General features: G+C 46.1%; 1 protein-coding gene across 4 annotated transcripts in view; it reads right to left on the bottom strand.

Moving 5' to 3' along the window:
- tgs1 (trimethylguanosine synthase 1) overlaps positions 1-27,797 on the bottom strand; it is an 88,798-nt gene that overhangs the window by 43,950 nt on the left and 17,051 nt on the right. For 3 of the 4 annotated variants that reach the window (XM_038809375.1, XM_038809377.1, XM_038809378.1), the window contains exons 7-11: positions 26,287-26,446; positions 25,433-25,817; positions 22,578-22,742; positions 21,738-21,881; positions 8,714-8,930 (exon numbers count right to left, since the gene is read on the bottom strand). In XM_038809375.1, coding sequence (XP_038665303.1) covers positions 8,714-8,930; positions 21,738-21,881; positions 22,578-22,742; positions 25,433-25,817; positions 26,287-26,446 — 1,071 coding nt within the window. The remainder of the gene's footprint in view (positions 1-8,713; positions 8,931-21,737; positions 21,882-22,577; positions 22,743-25,432; positions 25,818-26,286; positions 26,447-27,797) is intronic. The other variant, XM_038809376.1, reaches the window with a different exon arrangement.

Raw genomic sequence — 27,797 nt, 5'->3', positions numbered from 1 at the left:
TAGCCAGATTAGGGCAGCTAGGTGGACCCTACTTTTACAAGGACGGGACATTACAGTGAAACGGACACGCACCCACACATACTTAGCAGACAACCTCCAATACCCCGGACAGCCCCATGACTGTGAAATTGTAGCTCCCCTGCATAACACAGGACCCTTTTTAGCAAAAACACCCCCCAGGAAGATAGGGAACCCGAAACAAAGCCCCCAGCCCACAGACACGTGTGGACCCTTGAGGATTTATGTAGACGGTTCCTCCACAGTTTTAAATGGTGAGCGTATCACAGGATGCGGCATCTATGTAGAGGACGCGCAGGGGCGCGCTCTCGAAGAGATAGCTCTTAAGTTACCAGGTCACTTAGGCGCGCAGGCAGCAGAGCTAGCAGCCATAGCGTACATAGTGGACCACCCCGATTCTTTCCCCAGCCCAGCAGACATATATTCAGACAGCCTATATGTATGCAATAGCCTGACAGATTTTCTGCCCCTGTGGAGGACACGAGGTTTTGTCTCCGCAGACGGAAAACCCCTTCCATCAGCCCCCTTACTCCAGCATATTTTAGCAAAAGCGAAGGACAGGACCTTCGGCATTATAAAAGTTCGAAGCCACCATAGGTCATCACCCCCTGGGAATGTAAAAGCCGACGCGTTGGCTAAGGCAGGTTCCAGGAGAGGACACTTATGGACCCCCCCAGCTAGCGCACCAGCTAGCGCCCCTGTGAGCGCAGTCCAAGTCTCACAGACTGATATTAAAGATCTCGTGGCAGCACAAAAACAGGACGGAGACCTCAGGGAGGTTTTCAAGGGAAACTTTGTGCCTGCTTACGAGCACTTTAAACACGCACTGACCACACATGAGGGTGTGATCATTAAGGACCAACTTTATGTGGTCCCTCAGCAGGACAGGAATCAGATGATTGCCTTGTTCCATGACGGACACGGGCATCAGGGAATTGATGCAACAACGAGGCACCTCAGGCAACTCTGTTGGTGGCCTAATCTCAGGAATGATGTAACGCACTACATAGAGAATTGCCTGATTTGTGCTCAGAATAACCCGGAGCGGTATTCTAAGAAAGCACAACTTCGGCATACTCGCCCAGTTAACGGCCCTTGGACAAACCTCCAGATCGACTTTATAGGTCCATTGCCCCCTTGTAGGAATGGCTATAAATACGTTCTGGTGGTGATAGATACCTTTACCAAGTGGGTAGAGGCATTTCCCTCACGAACAAATACAGCAAAGACAGCTGCAAAGATCCTGACCCACCACATCTTCACGAGATGGGGTTTACCCCGAAGTATCGATTCGGACCAGGGATCTCACTTTACAGGACGGGTCATGAGGAACGTCCTGACAATATTCGGAATAAAACAGAACTTCCATATTGCGTATCATCCACAGTCCAGCGGGATTGTGGAGCGCATGAATCGGACCCTAAAAACTACCCTTAGGAAAATGGTTCAAGAGAACAATTCCACATGGGATTCAGTGCTCCCCTTTGCACTTATGTTCATAAGGAACACTGTCTCCACATCTACAGGATACACACCACACACACTCATGACCGGACGCCCTATGAAAGGTACAGAATTCCTTTTAGGACTGGACATGACAAGCCCCGAAGTGACGGCCCTCACACATGAAAAGGCAGTTAAAGAACTAGTTGAGACTGTGAGGTCTGCACAGATCGCAGCCGCAGTCCAGCTAGGGAAACGCCGACAGCAACGGACTGCCTGTTTCAATAAGACCGTACACACCACAGAATTCCAGGTTGGGCAACAGGTAATGTTATCTGTTTATAACCCCAGCAGTTTTTTTGGCTCCAAAATATTCCGGTCCCTACTCAATTTCGGACAAAATTAGCCCCTCCGTTTACAGGATCAAATATCCTAATGGGAAGACCGCGTGGTTCCATATAAACCAGTTAAAGGCTTATGGAACACAGGCCAACCATGCTCACCATGTCCTGCTGGACGCAGCAGAACACTTCACCCCGCCCACCAGAGACACTTTTCCACCATCCCCCTCACAGACCAGTTCATCAACGGACTCGCCCACGACTCCGCCCACAGACCACTACAGACCACGCCCCGACACGCCCACAAGCTGCCACAGCAGAGACAGTAGGACAGACACTGACTCTGAAGACAGCGACACCACACAGCCATACAGCCCACACTGCACCAACTACGACCCCGACTCCAGTGACCCCATGGAAGTCACTTACCTCAAAAACCCCGAACCACCACCCGACCCCGACTACCCCGACAACACACTCGACGCTACACAATGGCACAGGGACAATTCCTACAGACTTGTCCGCAATGATGAAAGTGACCCCCGGTCACACAACTCCAAAATAGCATGCCTGATCCACACAAGGGTGTGGGATCCGGGAGAGCAGGACGACACGGTGTCTGACTCCCGACACGGCAACCCCTTTGTGACCCTGTTCACAGAGGCAGAATCAAAGTGAGGTGTCCAGATGATGTAAGATAGGAATCGTTTGAGGGAAACGATGTCCTTTCTGATGGAACCTGCACGTATGTTTGTCTTCGTTTTATGTTTGTTTGTTTCAGGAATGTACATTGTTCAGCTGGAGGATGGACATCTTCTTTTCAGCTGAAAAGATTGTGACCACCTCACATGCACGTTAGTTTGTCCGCAGATACTTTTGAGAACTTCGGTTTGATTGGAGATCTTTTCCAAAGTTGTAAGGCCACACGCCAAATAGTTTATCCGCAGATATCTCTGAGAACTTCAGGGATGTCCTCAGTTGGAGCATCTTGGCTCCCTTGGTTTTTTAGGTGCCCCTCTATTCGGCGAAATAGAGGCTGCAAGTCATGGTAAACACATTCGTACCCGTTTTTTCCAGGTTACTCAGGCAGTGGACAAACGGCACTGAGGACCCGCCCTGTCTGAGAACCAACCCTTGGTCAGCCAAGCTCGGGTATGGCACAGCACGCCCTACCCGGGGATCCCATCCAACTCGTACCCGTAGCGGCCCATACGCAACTCATTCGGATGTTTGTTTCCAAGTTTGTTTTCATTTTAGGTTAGGTAGCCCTTCGGCCACCATCCCACATGCTATTTACATCCGGGAACATTCGGATGGTAAATCAGCAAAGCCTGCGAGACGGCTCGCAGAAGGAAGGATTGTTAGGTGTATGCTGGTCTTTAAATTCGCTTTTTGAAAAAAAATGAGGGGAGTCACAGGGTGTGACTTAGCCAGTCATTTTAAAGGGTCAATTGGGATTTGAAAGACAGATGCACTAACAAGTAAAGGTCTTAAACTGTGTATTGACAGATACTGTGCTTGATCCCAAAGGTTTCAAAGGACGAGACAGAGGTCGAAGCCAGGATTGTCAATACCGGAGGAAGAAGGAAGAGAAAGAAGAACAGCAAAATGATGGAAGCCCACTTATTACTGTTTAATGTCATATGTATATGTGTGGAAACAAGACACGTTTCCCCCACAACCCCCACCGTAAATGTTAGTACAACAAACCCCCAGTGCTCAGCTCTGATCAGCGAGGTTCAGACCTGGTGTACTAAATTCATGACGTGGTACTCCATGTCCTACATAATCGAATCACTGTTGGTGATTGCGATCCTCATCATCCTAGTGCAGACCCTCAGGTTGAGGAAATGGAAGAGGAGAGCCTCTCGTTCCAGCACCTCACCCATCTATAGAGTGCAATCCCCCATCTTCGGATTCCACCAAACCCCTCAACCCCTCACTGATTACAACACTCTGTAAATAAAATTCAGCCATGTATTATATTGTTCCATACTCGACTGCCGAGTTGGGAAGTGTGATGTTGTGGTGTGAATGGTTAAGATTTTAGAGTGATTAAATGTTTAAGTTAAGGTTAAGGTTAATAGTGATAGGTAGAGGTTCCCAATTGTAGTAATGCATGTCCCTTTTGACATAGGGCCAAGTAGAGATGTTAGTTAAAAAATTTTTTTTTCTTCTTCCCATAGTTTAGAACAGAGTAGAACAGGAACTGGCAAGAGGTCAGAACACAGGAAGGCAAAGTACATAGGTGATCCTTCACAATAGTATGATTGTGAGGATCACAAGGAGGGAATGTAGCCATGCTGGCCACGCAAAATGGACACTGAGCCAAACTAAAATGGAAGGCTGCTGAGAAACAGACAGTTCAGCCAGAACAGCAGTCTGCAAAGAGCAGTTTGCATTCTGCAGCAGCAGAAACCAGTTTGGGCTCAGGTGAAAAGACCTTAGCTAGGTGCAAATGGCAAAACGCTTTGCATGCTAATGAGGCCATCAGACTTGAACACCCACACAATAGATACATTTGGTTCTGAATGGACACATTCCAATCAAGACCCAGACATCGAGGCACCAGAAACCTCCAAACAAAAGGACATAAGAAACGCCCCCTCCATCACGGAGACCCCCTCGCATTGGGGAATTAATCCAGTATCGATAAGAAATTGATCCAATAGGTAGAGCCCGCCCGAGAAGAGGGAAGGACAACGGAACCCCTATAAAAGATAGGGACCTCGTGTTGTCCGGTCTGTTAAACCCGTGCTCCGGCCCCGACTGACACCTGGTATCCTGACTCCAGCCGTTGAGCACCAGCCGCCGAAACCGTAAGTTCAACGCTCGCTACGCGATCCAAGCCCGCTAGACTCCCAAGTGCCAGAACGCTTGCTGAAGGCTGCAGACAAAACCAGGACGAAGGCCTCGTTCTCTGACCTTGCCTGTTCCTGTTAGATAAGTATTCTGTTTGCTTATGTTTAGTTGTAGCTTAGTCTCTTAGTGTGTGCATGAGTATTTATTATTAACTGTATAATAAATATTGATCGTTTGAACTTTACTAATCGGTGTATCGTCTTTATTACTTTGAACTTGACCTTGGAATACTTGTGACGTTGCCTATACGGCAACTGGCGACTCCAGAGCTAAATAATTACATAGAACAGAGCCTAGCAGTGTTAAGCACACGTCGAACTCGGAGGCGTGTTAATACACTCCAATAAACGCGTTTTACGCCCATAGTAAAACGTGCAACAGCATGGGGTGGCTTTAATGGGAAATCTCATTGACCAGCAGCAGGAGTAGAGAATTCCACCGTCAGCGAACGGTGCACCGCCGAGAAACACGCAATTGGGGGACCGGAGAATCCAGACCAAGGTCTGGAGGGGTGGGGCAATCTCAAAACAAGGCTGACAATTTTAAATTGAAGTTTGCGTAACCTCAGGTCAGCGAGCATGGAGGTGAATATGATTCGGTGCAGGTTAGAACACAGACATCAGAGTTTTAGGTGACCTCAAGTTTATGGAAGGTGGAATGCCAGGAGCATCTTGGAATAGTCAAGTCTAGAAGTAATATAGGCCTGGATGAGGGTTTCAGCAGATGAGCTGAGGCAGTGCAGGGTCAGGTGACATTAGTGGCAGTCTTAACAATGGTGTGGCTATATGATCGGAAGTTCATCTTTGGTTCAGCTCCAGACAGTTTCCAGAAGGATGGAGTTGTGAAGAAGCCTTTGTAGGTGCACACTGGCCACAATTGGATAGGAATAGAACCAGGCGATGCAATCTCATGATATGCAGTATAAAGGCAATGAAGAAGGATGACATGGTCAACTATGTCAAAGACTGCAGACAGGTTGACAAAGATGAGAAGCGATGATATTAAAATCCCCAAGTGGAACTCAACACATGCACCTGAAGTCCAAACAGAGGCGGCAGGGAGCAGGCGAACTATCTGCTGCCAGAAGACTGGTTGCTCATTAAATATTTTAATGAGATTATGCTCCTCTCATTTTCTTTGTTCCATTTTAGGTTTAAACCTGGCTGGTTATTTTTTCACATCTCAGGGGAAAGGTGTCAGCCATTGTCGCACTCTCACCTCCAAGTTAAAAGATTATGGGTTCAAATCCCACTCCAGGACTAGAGCACAAAAATCAAGACCGACATTTCACCAAGTGCTGCATTGCCGCAGGTCCAGTCCTTTGAATGAGACATTAAACTGATGCCTCATCAGCCCTCTCAGGACAAGTGGATAAAACTATGAAACCATTTCAAAGAAAAGCTGGTGAGGTATCGCTCGTATCTTGACCAATATTTATTCCTAAATCAATATCAGGCACATATATTATCTGTCTATTATCACATCCCTGTTTTTAGGACTTTGCAGTATGCAAATTGACAATCACTCTTACATTTCAGAAGTACTTCATTGGCTGCAAATCATTTCAAAACAGAAAAATTTATGGTACAAAAAGCAGCATTTGGTCTACCGCGCCTGTATATAGCTCCAGTCTAACTCAACATTCCAGCTCTTGCCTGTAGCCTTGTAGGCTATGTCCAAGTATTTTTTACTTGTGTTGAGAGTTTGGACTTCTCCCATCCTTTCAGGCAGTCAGTTACAAACTTGCATCAGCCTCTGGGTGAAAAACAGTCTCCTAAACCCACCTCTAATCCTTCTACTAATTATTTTAAATCTATGCCCCACGGTTATTGACCTCTCCACCACTTGAAATAAGTCCTTTCTATCCACTCTATTGAGGCCCTTCATTATGTTATACACCTCAATCATATTTACACTTGGCCTTCCCTGTTCCAAGGAAAATAACTCACTGTGTCCACTTTTCCCCCCTTAGCTAAAATTCTCTATTCCAACAAGATCCTTGTAAATCTTTTATAGTCTCTCTAATGTAATCACACCCCTGCATTAATGCAGTAATGAGAACTGTATGCAGTACTCTAGCGAAGGCCTCACTAGTGTTTCATACAATTCTAGCATGTTATGCTTGAGCCAATAAAAGAAGTATCCTGTGTACTTTCGTAACCATTTGGTCTATCTCCCCTGCTACCATCGTGGAACACTGGACACCCTGAAAGGCACCACACAGGTGCACACATTTAAATCAATGCATCCAATAGGTTCATATCTTTTCAGCACGATTTGTGATCCATCTTCAACCCCCCCCCCCCCCCCCCCCCCCCCACAACCTACCTGTAAACCAGTCTTGCCATTGGCCAATCCCCTCCAACTTGATAAGGTTATGATAACCTACCACATACCAATTAAGTTTTTACCAATTATTCACCTCTTCCTCTTGTACCCCCGCTTGCAGTCTCCAATTTACCCCAATCCGGTCTTTCTGATTGCCCCCTAACTCCAGTTTCTCTGACCTCCAATCAACCGCACTCCTGTCTTCCATGTTTCCCCTGATCTTTTCAGTCTCTGCTCCTTCAGCTAACCTGAATCTCTCTAGCTTCTGATCTCCACCATCCCTGACCCTCCAGCCTTTCCAAAGCTCCAACCTCTAATTCCTCTCTTCATTCCGCCACCCCAGATAGATCTTTACAGCATCTGATCTCTGTCCCTTGTTTCCAATCTCTCCTTCCACTCCTTGGCTGTGTCTAGGTGCCAAAGGGCTACCTGACCGAGAGCACGCCTACTAGCTGTAGCTGGGAAATTAACATAAAGCATCTTAAATTAGACAGGACCTGAGGAAATATATTCTTCAGAGTTTCCTGAAAGCAAAACAGCCCCTCAGATTCCACCCCATGAATATTAGTTTCCTCAACCTGAAGCCATTTTCAGCAGTTGCAATACTGTCCCACCTAACATCAATTAACTTAGCATAGTAGACAAAGCGTTGAAATTTCTGTCGTTTGGCTCAATGGTATCCATTCAGTCACTGAGTGGAAAATTACAATTAGTCAGTTTAGCCATTTATTCAAACTTCGACTCGTTTGTTCATATAATTCTAAATTGATTTTATCAACTTTGTTGGTATGTTGCAGTTACATAACTCTAAAAAGATTCCTGTCACGGGATGTGTGTGAATGTGAGGGGGGTGGGGGCGTAAATCACGTTCATATGATTTGGTCCTCTCCAGAGCTGGGGAAGGAGGTTTTTAGGGTAATCTCTAAAGTTCTGCACGTGAAACTGGACCCGGGCCATCGGGAGGCCATATTCGGGGTCTCGAACCAACCGGGATTGGAAACGGGCACGGAGGCAGATGTTGTAGCCTTTGCCTCGTTGATCGCCCGAAAGCGGATCCTTCTGGGATGGAGATCAACCTCTCCATCCTGTGCCCTGGCGTGGCGGGGGGACCTGCTGGAATTCCTGAGGGGAAGGATGGAGAGTTTCTACAATTCATGGGCGTTATTCATTATGCACGTTCGAGAATTGGATTACATTGGGGGTAACTGGGAGGGTTGAGGAAAGTGGGGCTGTCGGTGTTAATGGTGACTATGGGTGATTCCTGCACCTTTTTGTCATTTGTTTATGTTAACATGTGGGATAATGTTTGGGGGTTTGGTGGGAAGATGGGATCGTTGTTATTGATATGGGGATTCGTTACTGATTGTTGTTTATTGTTGAGTGTAAATTTGGGAGAAAATGTGAAAAAGGAGAATAAAAATATTTATAAAAAAAGATTCCTGTCAAGTCTCTGAAACACCATCAAATACTATCCTATAGCTAATACACATTATAATGAAAACAGTTTGTTTTTCCTTGTGACCATTTTAACACTGTTAATAAGTAGTTTTTGTACAGTTTTCCTTGATATTCAACTGGTTTTGTTTTACAGTAGCATTTCAAATATTGGAATGTTTTGTCTGCTAATCATAATTCACAAAAACAGCTTTCAAATAAAATAATAATAAATCTTATTCTCAACTATAAAAATATATTCTCAGCTTAAAGTTTTGAAAGGATATCTGTCAAGACACATCATTGTCTTCAGATCGAAGATCTTTGCATTGACATAATCGGGCCCTCCCCAGGGAGGACTGAGGAATACAGCATCAGCCTTTAGGTCAGAAGCCAGCATCATGAAGTCACCCAGGATAAATTCAATCTGTTCAGACACTCCATAGACTCGTGCATTGTTTTGTGCAAGATCTATTTTCACAGGATCAATATCAACAGCAATCACTGGATTAAAAAAAAATTTATTTGGTTAAAATATAAAAAATTTCCTGGTCAAGAAAGATTACTGTCAAAATAAACTGACGCAAGAATGCAAGCTTATCTATTGTAGATACAGTAGCAATCCTTTGACAGCCATTCAAAATCCAGGTCGGATTAATACTGCCTCATGCAGCAGGAGAAAATCTGGAGTTGCTGCTCCTTTCAGAGCTTCATGCCATGTACCTTGGTTAGACACGGAACGTGAGCCTACCTTACAAAAACATCGGTTTTCAAACCACATCTTATTTATTCAGTGTATGAAATACTAGATCTACCAGCATTTGTAATTACAATGAAGGAAAGTTCCTGGTCAGAAATCATGGTGAAGGCAGCAGCTAGGGTTTTTGCTAACTGCCTTTCACAGATCGTTTGATTCTGATCACATCAAGCTCTCTGCTTCAAAAGGAGCCAGCTTTCTTTGCCAGGTATCAGCCCATCAGTTCTTCGAGTGAAACATTAAACAGCCTTTTCAGGTGGATGCAAAAGATCCCATGGCACTCTTTCAAAAAAAAGCTGGGGTTTTTCTTGATGTTCTAGCCGATAAATATTACTCAACCAACACTATGATACTTAAAACATATTATTTGGTCATCATATTGCTGTTTGTGGAACCGTGTGTATAAAATTGCTGCCATATTTCCTACATTACAACACTGACTACACTTAAAACACTTTTGTACAGTGTCGTGGGATGTCCAGAGGTTTTGAAAGACTACATAAATTCAGGTCTTTCTTTTCTTTTACATTTAGCCTAACATTGCTTTGGGCACATTGTTTTAGAAGTTACACTTGGATTATCTTCAAAACAAAAATCACTACTCCAAAACCTTTTAAAATAGTTTCCATTGGTCACCAAAGCATTGTTTCTCAGGAAAACTTTTACTTGGCTTCAGATCAGTGAGAAAATTCAATGCATCAGTCAGACATGTCTTAAGATATAGTGCATTGATATCAACTTTGAATTTATATCCAGGTCGTCAATCTTATTGCCTTATAGATTTAAACATTTGGGTATAACCCACAGCAGCGTGAGAACAGTCCTGAAAGAGTTTGGGTTACATAATAACAGATCTGTGCAGAATGACCCAAGAAATCTTTCTTCAATTTTTTTTGAATTTAGAGTGCCCAATTCCCCCCCCCCCCCCCCCCATTAAGGTGCAATGTAGCATGGCCAATCAACCTACCTGGCACATCTTTGGGTTGTGGGGGTGAGACCCACGCAGGCATGGCGAGAATGTGGACCCAAGGAATCTTAAAATATGTCAACTGTATTTGAAGAGCACTGTACTGTTAGGAAATTATGTTAAAATGCAAAGCAAGGAAATCTAGTAATTCGGAATGTATTCTGGTGGTTATTGGAGATTGTAGTAGGAAAAAGGTTGACTGGGTTGGTGGAACTATGTTTTGATATATCGATAAACATTGCAACACCGTAAACAACTTTTACCGAGGGCAAGTTAGTAACAATGGAGGATATAATGTCAAGAGTTTAAGTAAAGATGGTAAAAGATCAAAGAAGAAGGTAGGGTGCGAATTTCACAATTACATTCAAAAAGGTGAACTTACGAAATAAAGGCAATTAAGAGTGACTTCTGAAGAAGTTAGTTCAGATAAGTGAAGATCAAAAGGGAAATAGCATATCAGGGGCAAGTTCACCGTATGCAAGTTAGCAGTTTGTGAATGCAGCCCATGGCAGGAAGCTATGTCAACTCCTAACAAGTTATGTTTGGAGAAAAGCCTGTTTGAGAAACCAGTTTTTCTCTCCTAAATCAGAAGCAACCCCAAAAGATATAGGTGCCTGATGTGGTGACTATTGCTGGATTTTTGCCTACAGGCTAAAACCCATGTGTGTTGGTTGGGGAGGTTTAGCTCTGAAGTTAGGAAAATAGAGGAACTGGCAAATTTAAAGATACTGTGTATAGCCATTAAGGTAGTTAAGTGTATTCCTAGTTGACTGTGTGTTTTATTGTTTAATAAACATTTATTTTGTTTGAAATGATCACAGAAGCTTCTGGGACATCCTTCACTGATCTTCACGTCTTTCATCAAATTATACCAAATTGGGAGCCGAGGAGCCGGAGCGGAGGAGCCGAGGAGCCGGAGCGGAGGAGCCGAGGAGCCGGGGCGGAGGAGCCGAGGAGCCGGGGCGGAGGAGCCGAGGAGCCGGGGCGGAGGAGCCGAGGAGCCGGAGCGGAGGAGCCGAGGAGCCGGAGCGGAGGAGCCGAGGAGCCGGAGCGGAGGAGCCGAGGAGCCGGAGCGGAGGAGCCGGAGCCGAGGAGCCGGAGCGGGAGCGGAGGAGCCGGAGCGGCGACAGGGGGGCCCAACAGCAGCAGGTCCATCCCCTCTCCCTCCCCCCCCCCCCCACGCGGGCCAGGAGCGGTGCGGCGGCGGCGGCCCCTCTTCTCTCCCCCCCCCCACGCGACTCAGGAGCGGTGCGGCGGCGGCGGCGGCCCCTCTTCTCTCCCCCCCCCCCCCCCCCCCCCCACGCGGGCCAGGAGCGGTGCGGCGGCGGCGGCCCCTCTTCTCTCCCCCCCCCCCCCCACGCGGGCCAGGAGCGGTGCGGCGGCCCCTCTTCTCTCCCCCCCCCCAGCCAGCAGCGGGGACCCCCCCCCCCCCCGGCCAGCAGCGGGGACACAACCCCCCCCCCCCCAGCCAGCAGCGGGGACACAACCCCCCCCTCCCAGCCAGCAGCGGGGACACAACCCCCCCCCCCCAGCCAGCAGCGGGGACACAACCCCCCCCCCCCCCCCAGCCAGCAGCGGGGACACAACCCCCCCCCCCCCCCCCCCCCAGCCAGCAGCGGGGACACAACCCCCCCCCCCCAGCCAGCAGCGGGGACACAACCCCCCCCCCCCCAGCCAGCAGCGGGGACACAACCCCCCCCCCCCCCCAGCCAGCAGCGGGGACCCCCCCCCCCCAACCAGCAGCGACCACCGGCCCACTCGCCCCCCCCCCCCCCCCCCCCCCCCCCCCCCCCCAACTGCTGTGACCACCACGTGGCAAAGACAAAGGGACTCTCTCTCCTGGTTGAGTGGGGAAAAAAGAAAAAAGAGACTTGTATTTCTGTTCTTCCCAAAAGAAAACTGGTAAAGAGAAAAGGGGTAGGGGAAATAAATTTAAAAAAAAAAATATATATATATATATATATATATATATACATATATAGATATATAATAATAAATAAAATAAAAATAGGGTGCGGAAAAGGGGGAAAAAGAAGAACAAGGAGAGAAGAAAAGATGAAGGGGAAGGGGGAGAAAAAAGTGCCAGAAAGGAGCCAAGAGAAAGGGGGCACCGGAAGTAGACTGGGCAAAGGGAAAGCCAGCTCGGGCGAACGAGTCAACACGCGAAGCGGCGGGAAGGATGCTTCGCCGCATCCAGAAGAGCTGGACGGGCGGGCAACCTCTCCCCTGGGGTTAGAGGGGGGCGTGAATTGGAAGGAAGCCTTTGCCGAGGTGGTGAGGGAGCAGCTGCAGGCATTCAAGGCAGAGTTAAAAGCAGACGCAGAGGCCGCAGCACAGGCAGCAGTGACCAGGGCCATGTCAGGGGTGCAGCAGGTTCTGACCAGATTGGAGAAGAAAGTGGATGCCCAAGGGAAGATACTGGAAGCCCAAGGGAAGATACTGGAAGCCCAGGGGGCAACCATTAAAGAGCTGGAGAAGGCAGCGACTGACGCGAGCGACCGGGTCATATCCCTGGAGAGGGGAATGGTGAAACTGAGTGCAACACAGGGGAACCTGAAGGGCAGGGTAGACGACCAGGAGATCAGCTCGAGAAGGCAAAATATCAAGATAGTGGGCCTGCCAGAGGGGATAGAGGGTAGAAATCCCACAACATTCGTGGCTGCGATGCTGGGCTCCTTAGTGGGGCGGGAAACTTTTCCCACCCCACCGGAAATGGACAGAGCTCATCGGTCACTGCGCCCGAAGCCCAAGGAAGGGGAAAAACCGAGAGCAGTTATAGCCAGACTGCACCGGTACCGGGATAGGGAGACAATCCTGCGCTGGGCCAAGGAGAATAGAGCCTGCAATTGGGACGGGCACGCCATCCGAATCTACGAGGAGTTTGGAGCGGACATAGCTAAGAGACGGGCGGAGTTCAACAGAGCGAAAGCAGCTCTCTATAAGAACAAAGTACGTTTTGGTATGCTGTACCCAGCAAAACTCTGGGTCACATACCAACACAAGGAATATTTCTTTACAGCCCCTGCCGAGGCGAATAGATTCGTCGAGGAGCACGGGCTGGAAAAACGCCATGGGAAGTAGGGACGAGGGGCCCATGGCAAGGAGACACGTCATGCCGACGGGGGGGTGGGGAGGGGCGAGGCAAAGCCAGCCCCCTCCCCCCTGGCAGAAACACCCAGAACGGAAAACAACCCAATGCCCTAGGGCCCGCTCCAGGTGGGAGGCCAGGCCCCGGCACGAGGGAACGGGAGTACTGGAGAGGGGAGAGGGGAAGCGGGACAGCAACCTCCGAGAGGGGAGCCACCGTGCTAGCAGGAAAGCTAGCGAAGGGGGCGCGCAACAGAGCAGGGCCGCAGCGCACCCCCAACAGGGGGGAAGGCGCCAGGCAGGGGAGGGGGGGGATCACCCATCAAAGGTGGGAGAGCAAATGGGGACAGGAATGGGGGAGAGAGGGGCAATGGAGGGGTACACAGGGGTATCCCCAAAAGGGATAGAGCGGGGGGGGGGGGGCACCCGGGGGGCGAGAGACCAGGGAGGGGAAACGCAGGGACGAAGGGACAAAAGAGGCCAGTAAGGGAATAGGGCCACAAAGTGCCACAGACAAGGGCTCGAAACAGGGAACTGCTGCAAGCACCCACCCAGTACGGTCTGTGGGTGAAGGGGCCCCCCGGAGTGCAGGGGACTACCCGCGTGGCGGACACAAAGTGGACGGCCATGGCGGGTGTCCCCGGGACAAGGGGGAACCCCGGAGCGCAGGGACCCGACCGCATGGGGAGAGCAGTGATAGTGGACATCCTGGACGGCCCCCTAACATAGGGAAACCCCAGAGGGCAGGGGCGCGTCCACCGGACAAATATGGTTAACCCCACAGGAGCAAGGGGGCAGAAGCCCCCCACCAGAATAGTCACCTGGAACGTAAGGGGACTTAACGGCCCAGTGAAGAGATCTAGAGTCCTCACCCACCTTAGAAACATGAGGGCCGACATAGTCTTCCTCCAAGAGACGCACTTGAGGGAGCAGGACCAACTGCGGGTAAGAAAGGGCTGGGTGGGACAAACCTATCATTCCTGTTATGGGGCAAGGGCCAGGGGGGGTGGCGATCCTGATTGGCAAGAGGACAATGTTTAGGGCGACAAAGACGGTTACGGACCCAGGGGGACGGTATGTCATGGTCAGCGGGGCCCTGGATGGGGCGCCGGTAGTTCTAGTTAACGTGTACGCGCCCAACTGGGACGACACGAGCTTCATCCAAAAGACCATGGCAGAAATCCCGGACATAGCGACGCACCGACTAATCATGGGGGGGGACTTCAACTGTGTACAGGACCCAACGACGGACAGATCAAACCCCAGAACGGGGAAAACCTCAAACATGGCAAGGGAACTCAGCCACTATATGGAGCAGATGGGAGCAGTAGACCCCTGGAGATTCGCCCACCCGGGGGAGAAAGAATTCTCTTTCTTCTCCCCAGTACACAACGTGTACACCAGAATTGACTTCTTTGTGGTGGGGAAAACGGTGCTTCCAGAGATAGACAAGGTGGAATACTCCGCAATTGTGATATCAGACCACGCTCCACACTACATGGATGTGCGGCTAGAGACGGGAAGGGCCCAGCGCCCCAAATGGAGGTTGGACGGTGCCTTACTAGCTGACAAGGCCTTCAGCGAAAGGATAGCGCAGGCCATAGCGGAGTACACTGAGATCAACCAAAACGGGGAGGTCTCACCCTCCACGTTCTGGGAAGCGCTTAAGGCCGTACTAAGAGGGGAAATCATAGCCTACAAAGCGCAAAGAGATAGGGAGGAAAGGGTGGCTAGGCAGAAGCTGGTCGACTCCATACTGGAGGTAGACCATAAATACTCCGAGGCCCCGACTGTAGAACTCCTGGCGGAGAGAAAAGAATTACAAAGGAACTTTGACCTGCTCTCCACCAGGAAAGCAGTACACCAACTCCGCCAGGCACGCGGGGCCCTATACGAACACGGAGACAAAGCCAGCCGCCTGTTGGCCCACCAGCTGAGAAAGCAGGCAGCCAGCAGAGAAATTGCGCAAATCAGAGATACCAGAGGCACGTTGGAAACAGAACCAGAGAAGATTAACAAAACCTTCAAGGCCTTCTACCAAGAGCTGTACACCTCAGAGCCCCCAACGGGGAAGGCTGGGATGAACCGGTTTCTTGACGGACTGAACATACCAGTTGTGGGAGAGGGCAGAAAACGGGATCTGGAAGCACCACTAGCACTGGGAGAGATCATGGAGAGCATTAGCTCCATGCAGGCGGGGAAGGCGCCGGGACCGGACGGATTCCCGGCGGACTTCTACAAAAAATTTGCGACAGCGCGGGCCCCGCACATGCGGGAGATGTTCACAGACTCGCTAGCTAGGGGCACGTTGCCACCCACGTTAGCACAGGCCTCAATCTCGCTGATACCTAAGAAAGACAAAGACCCAACGGAATGTGGGTCATACAGACCCATATCTCTGCTGAATGCAGACGCCAAAATACTGGCCAAAATCCTAGCCAAAAGGCTAGAAGACTGTGTACCTGAGGTGGTCACAGACGACCAGACGGGCTTTGTCAAAGGTAGACAGCTGACCGCGAACATCAGGCGCCTGCTGAACGTGATAATGACCCCCTCCGGGGAGAGAACACAAGAGGTGATCGTCTCCCTGGACGCAGAAAAGGCCTTCGACAGAGTCGAATGGATATACCTCATAGAGGTACTGGAGCGGTTCGGGCTTGGAACAGGGTTCACAGCTTGGGTAAAGCTCCTGTACAACGCTCCCATGGCGAGTGTACAGACCAACAATACCAACTCCCAATACTTCCAGCTGCACAGGGGCACCAGACAAGGATGCCCACTGTCCCCGCTGCTGTTCGCACTAGCAATCGAACCGCTAGCAATCGCGCTCAGGGCAGCAAAAAATTGGAGGGGGATCCGAAGGGGAGGTAGAGAGCACAGAGTCTCACTCTATGCGGATGATCTGCTCCTCTATATCTCGGACCCACAAAGCAGCATGGACGGAATCATCGCGCTCCTGAAAGAGTTTGGAGCCTTCTCGGGCTACAAACTCAACATGAGCAAAAGTGAGATCTTCCCATTACACCCGCAAGGGGGGGGGGGGGGGGGGGGGGGGGGGGGGGGCAGCACTAAAGGGGCTGCCGTTCAAACAAGCCCGACATAAATTCCGCTACCTGGGGATCCAAATAGCCCATGACTGGAAAGGGATCCACAAATGGAACCTCACCAGCCTGACGGAGGAAGTTAAAAAGGACCTGCAAAGATGGAACACACTCCCGCTCTCCCTCGCGGGGAGAGTTCAGACGATCAAAATGAACGTACTGCCCAGGTTCCTCTTCCTGTTTAGATCCATTCCGATCTACATCCCCAAGGCCTTTTTCAAAGCGCTGGACAAACTCATCATGGCGTTCGTATGGGGGGGTAAAAATGCTAGGATCCCAAAGAAGGTCTTACAAAAAACAAAAACCAGGGGAGGGTTAGCCCTCCCGAATCTACAATTCTACCACTGGGCAGCAACAGCCGAGCGAGTAAGGGGATGGATCCAGGAGCCAGAAGCTGAGTGGGTGCGTGCGGAGGAGGCCTCCTGCATGGGAACCTCCCTCCGGGCCCTCGCCACGGCAGCACTCCCATCCCCACCCAAAAAACACTCCAGCAGCCCAGTGGTGACAGCCACCCTCCAATCCTGGAACCAACTGCGGCAGCAACTTGGCCTGACCAAAATGTCGAACAGGGCTCCCATCTGCAACAACCATAGGTTCAAACCAGCACTGACCGACGCCACCTTCAAAAGGTGGAGGCAGGACGGGGGGACACTGACAGTCAGGGACCTATACACGGACGACAGGATCGCAACACTGGACGAACTGACAGAGAAATTTCAGCTAGCTGGGGGGAACGAGCTACGGTACCTGCAGCTCAAAAACTTCCTACGAAAGGAGACAAGGACGTACCCACAACCGCCACGACAGACACTACTGGAAGACCTACTGGACGCAAGTATCCTAGAGAAAGGGAACTGTAGTGACATGTATGACCGACTGGTAGATAGGGACGACGCCGTACTGGACGCAACAAGGAGGAAATGGGAGGACGACCTGGGGATGGAGATCGGGTGGGGACTCTGGAGCGAAGCACTGCATAGGGTCAACTCCACCTCCACGTGCGCAAGGCTCAGCCTGACGCAACTAAAAGTGGTACATAGAGCCCACTTAACAAGAACCCGTATGAGTAGGTTCTTCCCGGAGGTGGAAGACAGATGTGAACGGTGCCAAAGAGGCCCGGCCAACCACGCCCACATGTTCTGGTCCTGCCCCAGACTCGTGGAGTACTGGACAGCCTTCTTCGAGGTAATGTCCAAAGTGGTGGGAGTGAGGGTGGAGCCATGCCCGATAGTGGCGGTCTTCGGGGTTTCAGAACAGCCAGATCTATTCCTGGGGAGGAGGGCGGATGCCCTTGCCTTTGCCTCCCTGATCGCCCGCCGTAGAATCCTGTTTGGCTGGCGGTCAGCAGCACCGCCCAGAGCTGCGGACTGGCTGTCCGACCTCTCGGAATCTCTCCAAATGGAGAAAATCAAATTTGCCATCCGAGGGTCGGACGACGGCTTCCACAGAACGTGGGAGCCATTCATGCAACTGTTCCGGGACCTATTTGTGGCCAATGTACAAGAGGAAGAATAGTCGGGGGAAGGTAGCGGGAGGGGGGGGGGGGGGGGCTACAGGTTCGTTACGGGGGTTCGATGGCTAGCTAAGGCCCAAAACCAAGCTAAATAAACATGTTGAGGGGGGGGGGGGGGGGGGCGCAGTTACTACTACGAAGATGCTTACCTGTAAATATGTATGTTAATTTTTGCGTGTTTGTTTTTGTTTGTTGTTTTTTTTTTCTCTCTCCTAACAATTTGTAATTTGTTCAATATAAAATACGAAAACTGAATAAAAACATTTATAAAAAAAAAAAAATTATACCAAATTACAAAAATACAGTTGCGAGCAGGTGTTCCAAGCATCCCTTCTGGGGCTTGGAATACCCAAGCATTGCCCATCAGCTCTGCTCTTACCGATACATTTTCCCCAGATACATTTTTAGGATGGAAAGGAAAGTATTGTCGAATTGGGAGGTTTTCTACATATTGTCTGGACACAGAACACCACAGAAGCTTATCACAGGTTATGTAAAACTGACCTATACTCTCGAAGACCATTGTCGTGCAGCAGCAGGAAGAAGAAGAAAACTTAGAAATCATTGAATCCCTAAATAAGACTATGCCACCAATCAAAATCTCAATGATGTATCTATTACCATTGAGTGTATATATGAATGAGAATTTTAAAAAAAATCATGATCTGGCATTCAAGTGGTTGGAGGTCTGATAACTCTTTCTCAAAGATATACGAAGGAATATTTGTTCCAGTGACATTGGATGAGGGATGCATTCAGTCTTTCCTTTCATAGAAATTTGATTTCCCTTTACCTTCAATGCAGCATCTAAAAGCTTCTTGGAAGGATTTTAGGAGATTTTATATAGGCTGGGGTTGTTTTCCTTGAAATAGAACAGACTGAAGGGAGATTAGATTTAGTTGAGCTGTATAAAATTGAGAGAAGCTTAGGTAGAATGAATAGCAAAGACCGATTTCCCTTAGCAGATGTCAACAACAAGCCATGCAGAAGGATTAGAAGGGAAACGAGGAGATTTTTTTTTATCCCGAGGGTGGTGGGGTCTGGAACTGACTGCTTGAAAGGGTGGCAGAGGCAGAAAGGCTCATCACATCTAAAAGCACTTGGATAAACATCTGAAGTGTTGAAATCTACGAGGCTATGGACAAGAACTGGAAAGTGAAATTAGGCTGGGTAGCTGTTCTGTCAGCTGCCACGAAATGTCCTCCTTCTGTACTGTAAATTCATACAATTTATTAAAGTGTGTAGTTGTCACAGAAAAATTAAGTGCATGGCTTATTCAGCAATTGGACGATATTACTGGGCAATCTACCATGGAATTGCATAAGGGGTGTGAAGACGAATTTTTTTGTCAGGCTGAAAGCAGTTTAGAGTTTAGGGGCTAAACTGGGCATGTATCTCTGTAATTCAGTCCCCATTTCAAAATTATTCGTGCTCTGATTTAAAAACATATTTTGATCAATTTATGACAATTTGGGAAGCCAAAAAATAGTTTCTCTGCAGTACAGACTGAGTAGGTGAAATACAAAGTTGGGATGCTATTACGAGGGATAGGATGAAATACCATATGTAGCGTGTTTCAATGTATAGTTTCCATTATAAGTGCAAACAAAGGAAATTTATACTATAAAAGCAATGTAGGAAGTGTAATATATTTAAAATACATATATTATATATACACACATCTATAACTCCTTTGAACAACTATGAGCTATTCTAGCACATCCCATCAGTTTGTCCACATTAAGGGGCATTTCTAACCCAAAGCAGTGTGTATATTAGGCAAGGGGTTAAAAGCAGCAAAAATGTAAGCGCATGAGAAGTTACTTCCAACCCACCAAATTCTGCAATTAATTTGCATGGGTTAGGCTGGTTGCACACAGCCTCATTGGGGAGGGGCAACCACATGAGAAGTGTTGCGTATTAACATATGATAATCACTCAATTGGAGTAACTTTTGACCTGCGTTCAAATTTAAAATTACATCCACATTTCCGGGGCTTCTTGTAATAGGTGAATGCAAGACAAGAATACAACTGCAACTGAGGGGGCTGATCAAACCTCATACCCAAATTCTCAGTAGTCATGGGGAGACGGTGGCATAGCGGTATTGTCACTGGACCAGTGATCCAGAGGACCCGGGTTTGAAATCCACCATGGCAGATGGTGAAATTTGAATTCAATAAAAATCTGGAATTAAACGTCCAATGATAACTATGAAACCATTGTCAATTGTCATAAGTACCCATCTGGTTCACTAATGTCCTTTAGGGAAGGAAATCTGTCCTGACCTGGTGTGGCCTACATGTGACTCCAGATCCACAGCAATGTGGTTGACGCTTAAATGCCCTCTGAAATGCCTAGCAAATCACTCAGTTCAAAGGCAATTTTTATACTCCATTCCCTTTGAAATAAAGGAAATTCCATTTCCTTTCCCGACTACCTGCTGAACGTGCATACTAGCTTTTTGTGATTTATGCACGAGGACCCCCTAATCCCACCGTGCTGCAGTGTTCGGTAGTCTTTCGCCATTTAAATCATATTCAGCTCCTTTTTCTTCCGTCATCTTTAAACTTGATAAGAGTACTTTCACTTCTCTCATCCAAGTCATTTAAATTGTAAATAATTGTGGCCCTAGCACAGCTCCGTCTGGCACCCCACTAGTTACAGGTTGTCATCTTGAAAATGCCCCTCATTTCCCAATTCTGTCTTCTATTAGTTAGCTAATACAGGTAGGTCAGAGGTTTTTGATGTGTCGATGCAAACTTGATGGGCAGGAGGGTCTCTTCTGCACTGCATTTTCTGTGGTTCTGATTCAATCCTTTATCCATGCTAAATTTAGGATTCGCCCCCACAACCCACACAAACACAGGGAGAATGTGCAAACTCCACAAAGACAGTGACCCAGAGCCAGGATCGAACCTGGGACCTTCATGCCGTGAGGCAGCAATGCTAACCCACTGTGCCACAGTGCTCCCCTGCAAATGCATCTCTGACTGCATTATTAGCAAGTCAAGAAGGAAATTGGAATGGGAATTGTGATTTGTTGTTTCATAACTGTGCATCTTACCCTCTAGAACCCATGTAAAACGTATCAAGATGAATGGGATGAGTTTACATAGATAGAATTTGGATGTAAATTGTTGAAAAGTACATAATTCCCCAGTATCAAAGATAACTTAATAAAGGCAAGAAATTCCAAAAGTAAACGGTGAGAGGCACTTTACCAGACCTGAACCCTTCAAATACCCTGAGCAAAAAAAACTAAATTCTACACATCATGGGACTTAATCTTTGTATAGATTTATATTACTTGAAGGTGTTCAATTTTATATTATGTAATAGGTTTAAATATGTAGTCATGGTAGCTACCATTATTAATATTTCATAATCAGCATGAACATATCAGTTGGCCAGACAGTTGATGCAGAGCGAGGCCAACAGTGCGAGTTCAATTTTTGTAGCGGCTAAGGTTATTCTGAAGGCCCTGCCTTCTCAACCTTGCCCCTCGCCTGAGGTGTGGTGACCCTCAGGTTAAATCACTGCCAGTCACAGGGGAAAGCAGCCTGGACTATGGCAACTTTACATTACTTACTATCAGTACATATCTTTTCTGCAATGTGTATGTATTCAGAATCAAATATGAACACAGCAAACTTGTTCAATTGACCAAATTTGATCCACATCATCTTAACAATAAGTGATTCAGTGCCACAAAAGAGCTGGGTATGGAATGCCAGGATCCTATGCAGCTATCTTTATCTACATAGTCATCACTTCAGATTAGTAGATAACAATGAAATACAAGTTTCAATACAATTCAATATACAGATATAATTGAATTTCTGCAGAGTGGTAGAAAAAGCTGCTCAAAGTCACGGTACTGTACCTCTTTTCCCAGCTAATGCAAACTGAATTGAATTGCCTCCAACTCCACAAAATGCATCCACAATGATATCACACTGAAAGCTCTGCATGACACGATTGGCAATGTGCTCAGCAATCTTCTCAGGAGTGACTGAAAACCAGCCTTCTGGAAGAAACAAAATCACAGTTCACATTTATGGTGCATGCAAATAGCTACATTTTATGACCTTGGCAGCACATTACAGGTACAGAGTCACTAGTTGGAGAGGCACAGCACCCCTCCAGCCTCACATTACCATTATAACTCCACTCTTAATTGCATATCAAGTCGAAAGGACCCTTCCCCTGCAACCAGCTGCATATGAACACAGGAAAAAAACTGGTGCCCAGGATAACTGGTATTTCAATACCAATAATTCTGCCCATTGGGAATCTAGAAAGTCACAGTAGCAGGCACTGAATGTTAAACACTGCTGTCAGCATTTTCAATATAGATTTGGAATGGTCCTCCATATATATTTGGAGTTCAATAGAGTAGCAGGAAAGGAAGTAGAAAGGGATCGTATCATAAACACAAGGAATTGGCACAATAAATGATGCACAGAAGTGCTCAATGGACCATAAGACCAATATATCTAAGAGCAACATGAATACAAAGGAAATTGAGCAAATGGATGGCCAATCACCCAAGCATCCCAAACAAGATTAAGTGTGCACCCAGAAGAACACCGGCCTGTAACATGACACAATGCGTCACCAGCTGCATAATGTGTAATTCCGTTTCCCAGTATGTGTGACATGCATAATGGGTTCAGAAGTATAGAAAATGCATAATAAGAGAAAAAGAAGTTTAAATACCAACCCTGGTCAAGTTTGACTCCTTCATCGAAGCGTGAAAACAGTCTATAACGCTGAGCCCAGTATTTGGTCAATTCTGGAACAGCTACAATCTCAGAAGGTACATGAACAATCTTTTTCTTTTTCTTCCTCCTTTTTTTATCCTTTCTAAGACTCTTCATTTGTTGCACTGCAAAATAGCTACAATAGATTAATACTTATTTATCAAAATACACTGATGTGTGCACATATGTACTGCATTCGACAACGTAATGTTCTCCAGTGATGTTCTAGCAGTTAGCTAAAGACAATTAAATATCGACTTACATTTCTCAGGAGTGTGTTAACTCAGGACCCCTGTGCACATACAATGAAGTACTCTAAAGTAGTCAAAAATGCTTTTATGCAAACATGACAGTAACTGTACAATAAGAGTTCCCAATGTTGGCTGAGTCACCAAAGTCTCTGCCAGAAACCAGAAATTCCTAAAGGAACGGAGAGGATAATTTCACCCAAAGTGCTTTTAGATGCACCAAACAGATCAACTACAAACCAATGCTGAGGTTTTTCAGAAGTTCAACTGTCTGCAGTCTTGCTCGGGGCCTCGTAAATGGCAAGGGAGAGCATAAATCAGCAAGAACAGGAAAACAATATATATTTTTAAACAGGCAAAGATTACTTTTTGAACATGAGCACACGTATTCTTTGGTATAACCCTATTACAAAATTAGTTAGATCTCTTTATAGTATTATGGGCCAGGGTTTAGAGAACAAAGTATATCATGGAATTCACCTGATCCACAACTGTAAATTGATTTTGGTTATGGGGATCACAAGGGCCCACTTTACAGGTGTGGTGCAAAGAGAAAGTATGTTTAAAACAAAACAATGCTTTTTTCTATGAATCCAGTTAACATTTTATAAACACACAGTAAACAGTTTATCAACTACAAACACTGATACTTTCCCAAATACAATATTCTATAGGTAACCCTCAATAACTTCCCAAACAACATTCATAAGTTAAATCCTTTTAAAAATAAAGACAGCAGGTTTAAATGCTTGACAGAAACAGGTATTAATTTGAAATCATCATTGATCTGGAGACATTCTTTATCTTGTAGAGAGATCATTATACAGCTGCTTGCTTTAAATGCAGCTCTCCACCTCTGAAAATGAAACCAAAAGCACACTGCAGCTGCCAGCTCAAAAACGAAAGTGAAAGACGGACAACCCAACTCCACCCACACATTGACATCACTGCAGCTATTTTATAAACACCCATTTCTTAAAGGTACATCCACCTGACAACAGTAAGTACAATATAAAGTGGGTACCCATGCATTTCTAATAGAAGTGAGAAAAGAATAAATTAAGACGGTTTAACACTGCAAATATTGGGGGCAGTGATAGTTTTATTTTGCAGGTGTTCTTTTGCAAAATTGAAAGAGTGTGTGTCATGATGGGGAGATATTAGGACCTTGGGTCCAGAAATGGGGTCCAAGGTTTAGCAGGCAATTTATGGGCTAAACATACTGAAGGGAAATACTTTTAGCTTGGATTCAAAGGGATAGGCCCCCACCTGACTGAGTTCATTCATTCTTAAACTCATTAGGGAATGTATAAGGTGATACACCCAAAATCCATCATCTTTCAGGACATTCATGCATTGCCAGCCATTATTCTATTACAGAGTCTGATACCCCGTTTGTCCATCAATGAAAGGTAGATGCATATGAATGGCATAGCTCCAGCCTTTTGTGTAAACAGGACTGGGCAATCAAGAAGCCCAATCATAGTTGATAAGTTCCAGTCTGAACATTCCAGAAGAGGACATTTATTTGAAGGGCTGGGCGGAGCTTTAAGAGAGCGAAAGAGAGCAAGATCGAGAATTAGTTTGGAACAGACAAAGAAAGAGAAGGATGAAAGCAGCCATCGAAGAGGTCATGAAAAAAAGCCGGAGACGGCGTCGGGAATGGGTTCTGACGAATGTCCCTCACAAAAGAAAGATTGGTTCCTAAATTCAAGTGTTGCCTTGTCTTATGTATAAGTGGAGCGAGCGCTGTATTTTCATGAAAGGTGTTGTTTGATGGGAACTACGTGTTAAGAAATGTTAAGAAACTACATGTAATCTGTTGGTGGTAGAGTTGAAGTTCAGGAGTTTAATTATTGTTTTCTTTTCTTTTCTTATTTTAAAAATAAATTTAGGATACCCAATTCTATTTTTATTAGTTTGGAACAGGCAAAGAAAGAGAAGGATGAAAGCAGTCATCGAAGATGTCATGAAAAAAAGCCGGAGACGGGAAAAAAGTTGGGAAAAGGTTCTGACGAATGTCCCTCACAAAATAACCACTGCACCACCGGGCCACCCTTCTTCTTTTGTTACAATAAAGTTTGTTTATGGGCAGCACGGTGGTGCAGTGGTTAGTACTGCCGCCTTATAGCTCCGAGGTCCCAGGTTCGATCCCGGTCCTGGGTCACCGTCCGTGTGGAGTTTTCACATTCTCCCCGTGTTTGCATGGGTTTCACCCCACAACCCAAAGATGTGCAGGGGTTCATTCCATTAATTGGAAAATATGAATAGGGTACTCTAAATTTAGAGGAAAAATAAAATAAATAAACAAACAAATAAAGCTTGTTTATAAAGTAACCAAGCTCTATCTCTTATATTATCACTGAGATAATATAACGAATTGATCTTTCTGCACTGTCTTAAAACTTTAAAAAAAGTTATGCACCTGGTTCAATCTCTAAGCCATTGTTGAGGGCTGACCAGGCGTTCATAACATCTGTGAAAACCTGAAATTGTGGTTTAAATCTGTGACTCAACAAAAAAAAAAACTGGGTGCCTTAAAGTCCACCCTTCAGTTTGATACATACATTCATCACCCCTCTCAGTTACATCAGCATCAGGAAGAAGGAAGTCTGGAATATCCAGAGGAACCAGCTGTCTGTCAGAATGTGGTTTACAGTTTTCTGCATGCGTCTCATCATGTACTTTGAGAAGCTGTTCATCGTTGCCCTCGGTGCAGATAGCCAATTTGGAGGGAACATTAATACAAGTTAGGAATCCACCATCAGCACAAGTTTCTTCATCTCTATTTCCGCTGCTGTTGTTTTCACACACAGTGGCGCATTCTGCTTTAGAACTGTGTTGCTCTGGGATGGTGCGTTCCTCAGGGTTTTGTAGCATACAGGTTTGAGTATCTGTGCCATTTGACTCAGAGTCATCTGAAGACACAACTTGTTTTAGAAATCTTTGCACCTGAAATCATTAAAAGCAGCAATCAAGTGATTCCAACAATACCACTTACTTTTACTATGCTGAGAATGCTAAAGAATAATGGGTAACTGTGGTGTGTCTGGGCTGTTTTGGAACAAGTGTCTTTATTTGATATATCATAGTGTATAAAATGCCAAATATATCTATAATCAATCCTTCATCAACAGTTTAATACATATAAAAAATACATTTACTTTTGTTTCAGCTTATTTAAAAAAATAGCAAAATATATTAAGATAAAAAGAAAATATGCAAATGTCAATATTTCAAGCCTCTATCTGATCATTATTAGCAATAAAAAAGCATGACTGAGATCACGATTTTTTGCTCAAGCCCATAATATCATATTAGGAAGTGGGTTCATCGCATCAGACTGGGCTGAACTGAAACCCAGTCCCAGCGGTGCTAACCCACTGCATCACTCAACCCAGTTTTGTATAATTTTTATTACCTTTGCCAAGGTTCTGCTTTTCTTAACCTTCAGAATGTCTCCTTCTTCATTGAAGAATATATGTTTATTTTTGGTCGCTGTCGGCTGATGCATGTCAAGGTGTCTGGAGAGTTCAGTGACCTTATGATAGCGTGCATGCCCACGACTAAATTTTGAAATGCTGCATGTGAAGACGAAAGGGAAATAGAAAGGCATTTAAGATTAATAATTCTTCTTGGAGGTAGTGTGCCGGACAGGTGGGCACTGCAGCAGATCTAGAACAACTTGACTTTCAGGGGCATTTAAATCTCTAAACTGCTACTGTTGGAAACTGTTTATTATTTTATGGCCAGGTTATGGATTTGGTTATGGATCATTTATCCTTCAATGTGTAACCACACCAATTTATACAGGTGAATTATCTAATTATCAATCATCAACTTTGCTTAGTCATCAACATTTATTTGGTTACAGAAAGAGAAGCAGAGATGGAGGTGAAGTCATATCTCTGGTGAAAGATTATTGAAATTGTCCCCAACAAGAAAATATTCTTCCAGTCTGCTTTTGCTGAGTTTTCTGTCATCTGCCTTTGTGTGGTTTGGTGTCTCACTCCTCCTCTCGAAATATGCAGAAATTACTGGATGTTAGGTCTCCGCAATCCACCATTTTATTAGCTTAGAAAGCTCAGTGAGGTTACCATAGGGATTATGGTTTGACAAGAGTTAGTGTAAGGTTGTGCCTGGCTATCTTTTAGCACACTGAAGATTTGAAATGAGATGAGTTGATCCGTTAGAGACTGGCTGACTACTATTTCCTGCTCACTCTGCAATTGTTCAAATAACCCGAATTTTAATGAAGCTCAAAAGGCCTCAATTTCTAGGCGTTGTTCATATATGAAACTGATACCAACACAGTAAGGTCTTTTATTAGGTAAGGATGGCAATTTCTTTCCATAAAAGACATCAGTGAACCAGAGGGATTTTATTTTTACAACAATCCAGTAGTTACATGGTCACCATTACAGACGGCAGGTTTTTATTCCACATTTAATTAATCAACTGAATGTAAATTCCCAAGCTAAAGTGGTGTGATTTGACCTCTGGCCTTAAATTTGGTCATGTTTTTGGTCCAGTAATATAGCCATTATGCTACCATTCCCACCAATATATTGTTTTCCTAATATTAGTTTACCACAATATACACAATCATGACTGGGTCCAAAATGATGGCAAACACAACTTATTAAATGTCAAAATCAATTCTGTCAGAATGCGCACACTTCCAGAATTTCCAGTGTTATAAATAAATTTAGTGGATCATGAAAGGTAATAAGAATTACTGCTGCTCTTTAAAAGGTACTGTAGCTCTATGGGCAAGGTATTTTAGGAGACGAGAAAATGGAGATCCCCAATCTATGACATAGGCAGTAAAGGTTGATGTTATCATTACAGGGCTTGAAAACCAAACTTTCTTTAAAATTATAACAATTGTTAAAAATAAAAAATGTATAATGCTGAATTTGCCGAAAAGTT

The sequence above is a fragment of the Scyliorhinus canicula genome, chromosome 10 (assembly GCF_902713615.1).
Source record: "Scyliorhinus canicula chromosome 10, sScyCan1.1, whole genome shotgun sequence".
NCBI classification, from domain to species: domain Eukaryota; kingdom Metazoa; phylum Chordata; class Chondrichthyes; order Carcharhiniformes; family Scyliorhinidae; genus Scyliorhinus; species Scyliorhinus canicula.
The sequence above is the reverse complement of the archived record's forward strand: the minus strand, read 5'-3'. Positions and strand labels throughout refer to the sequence as shown.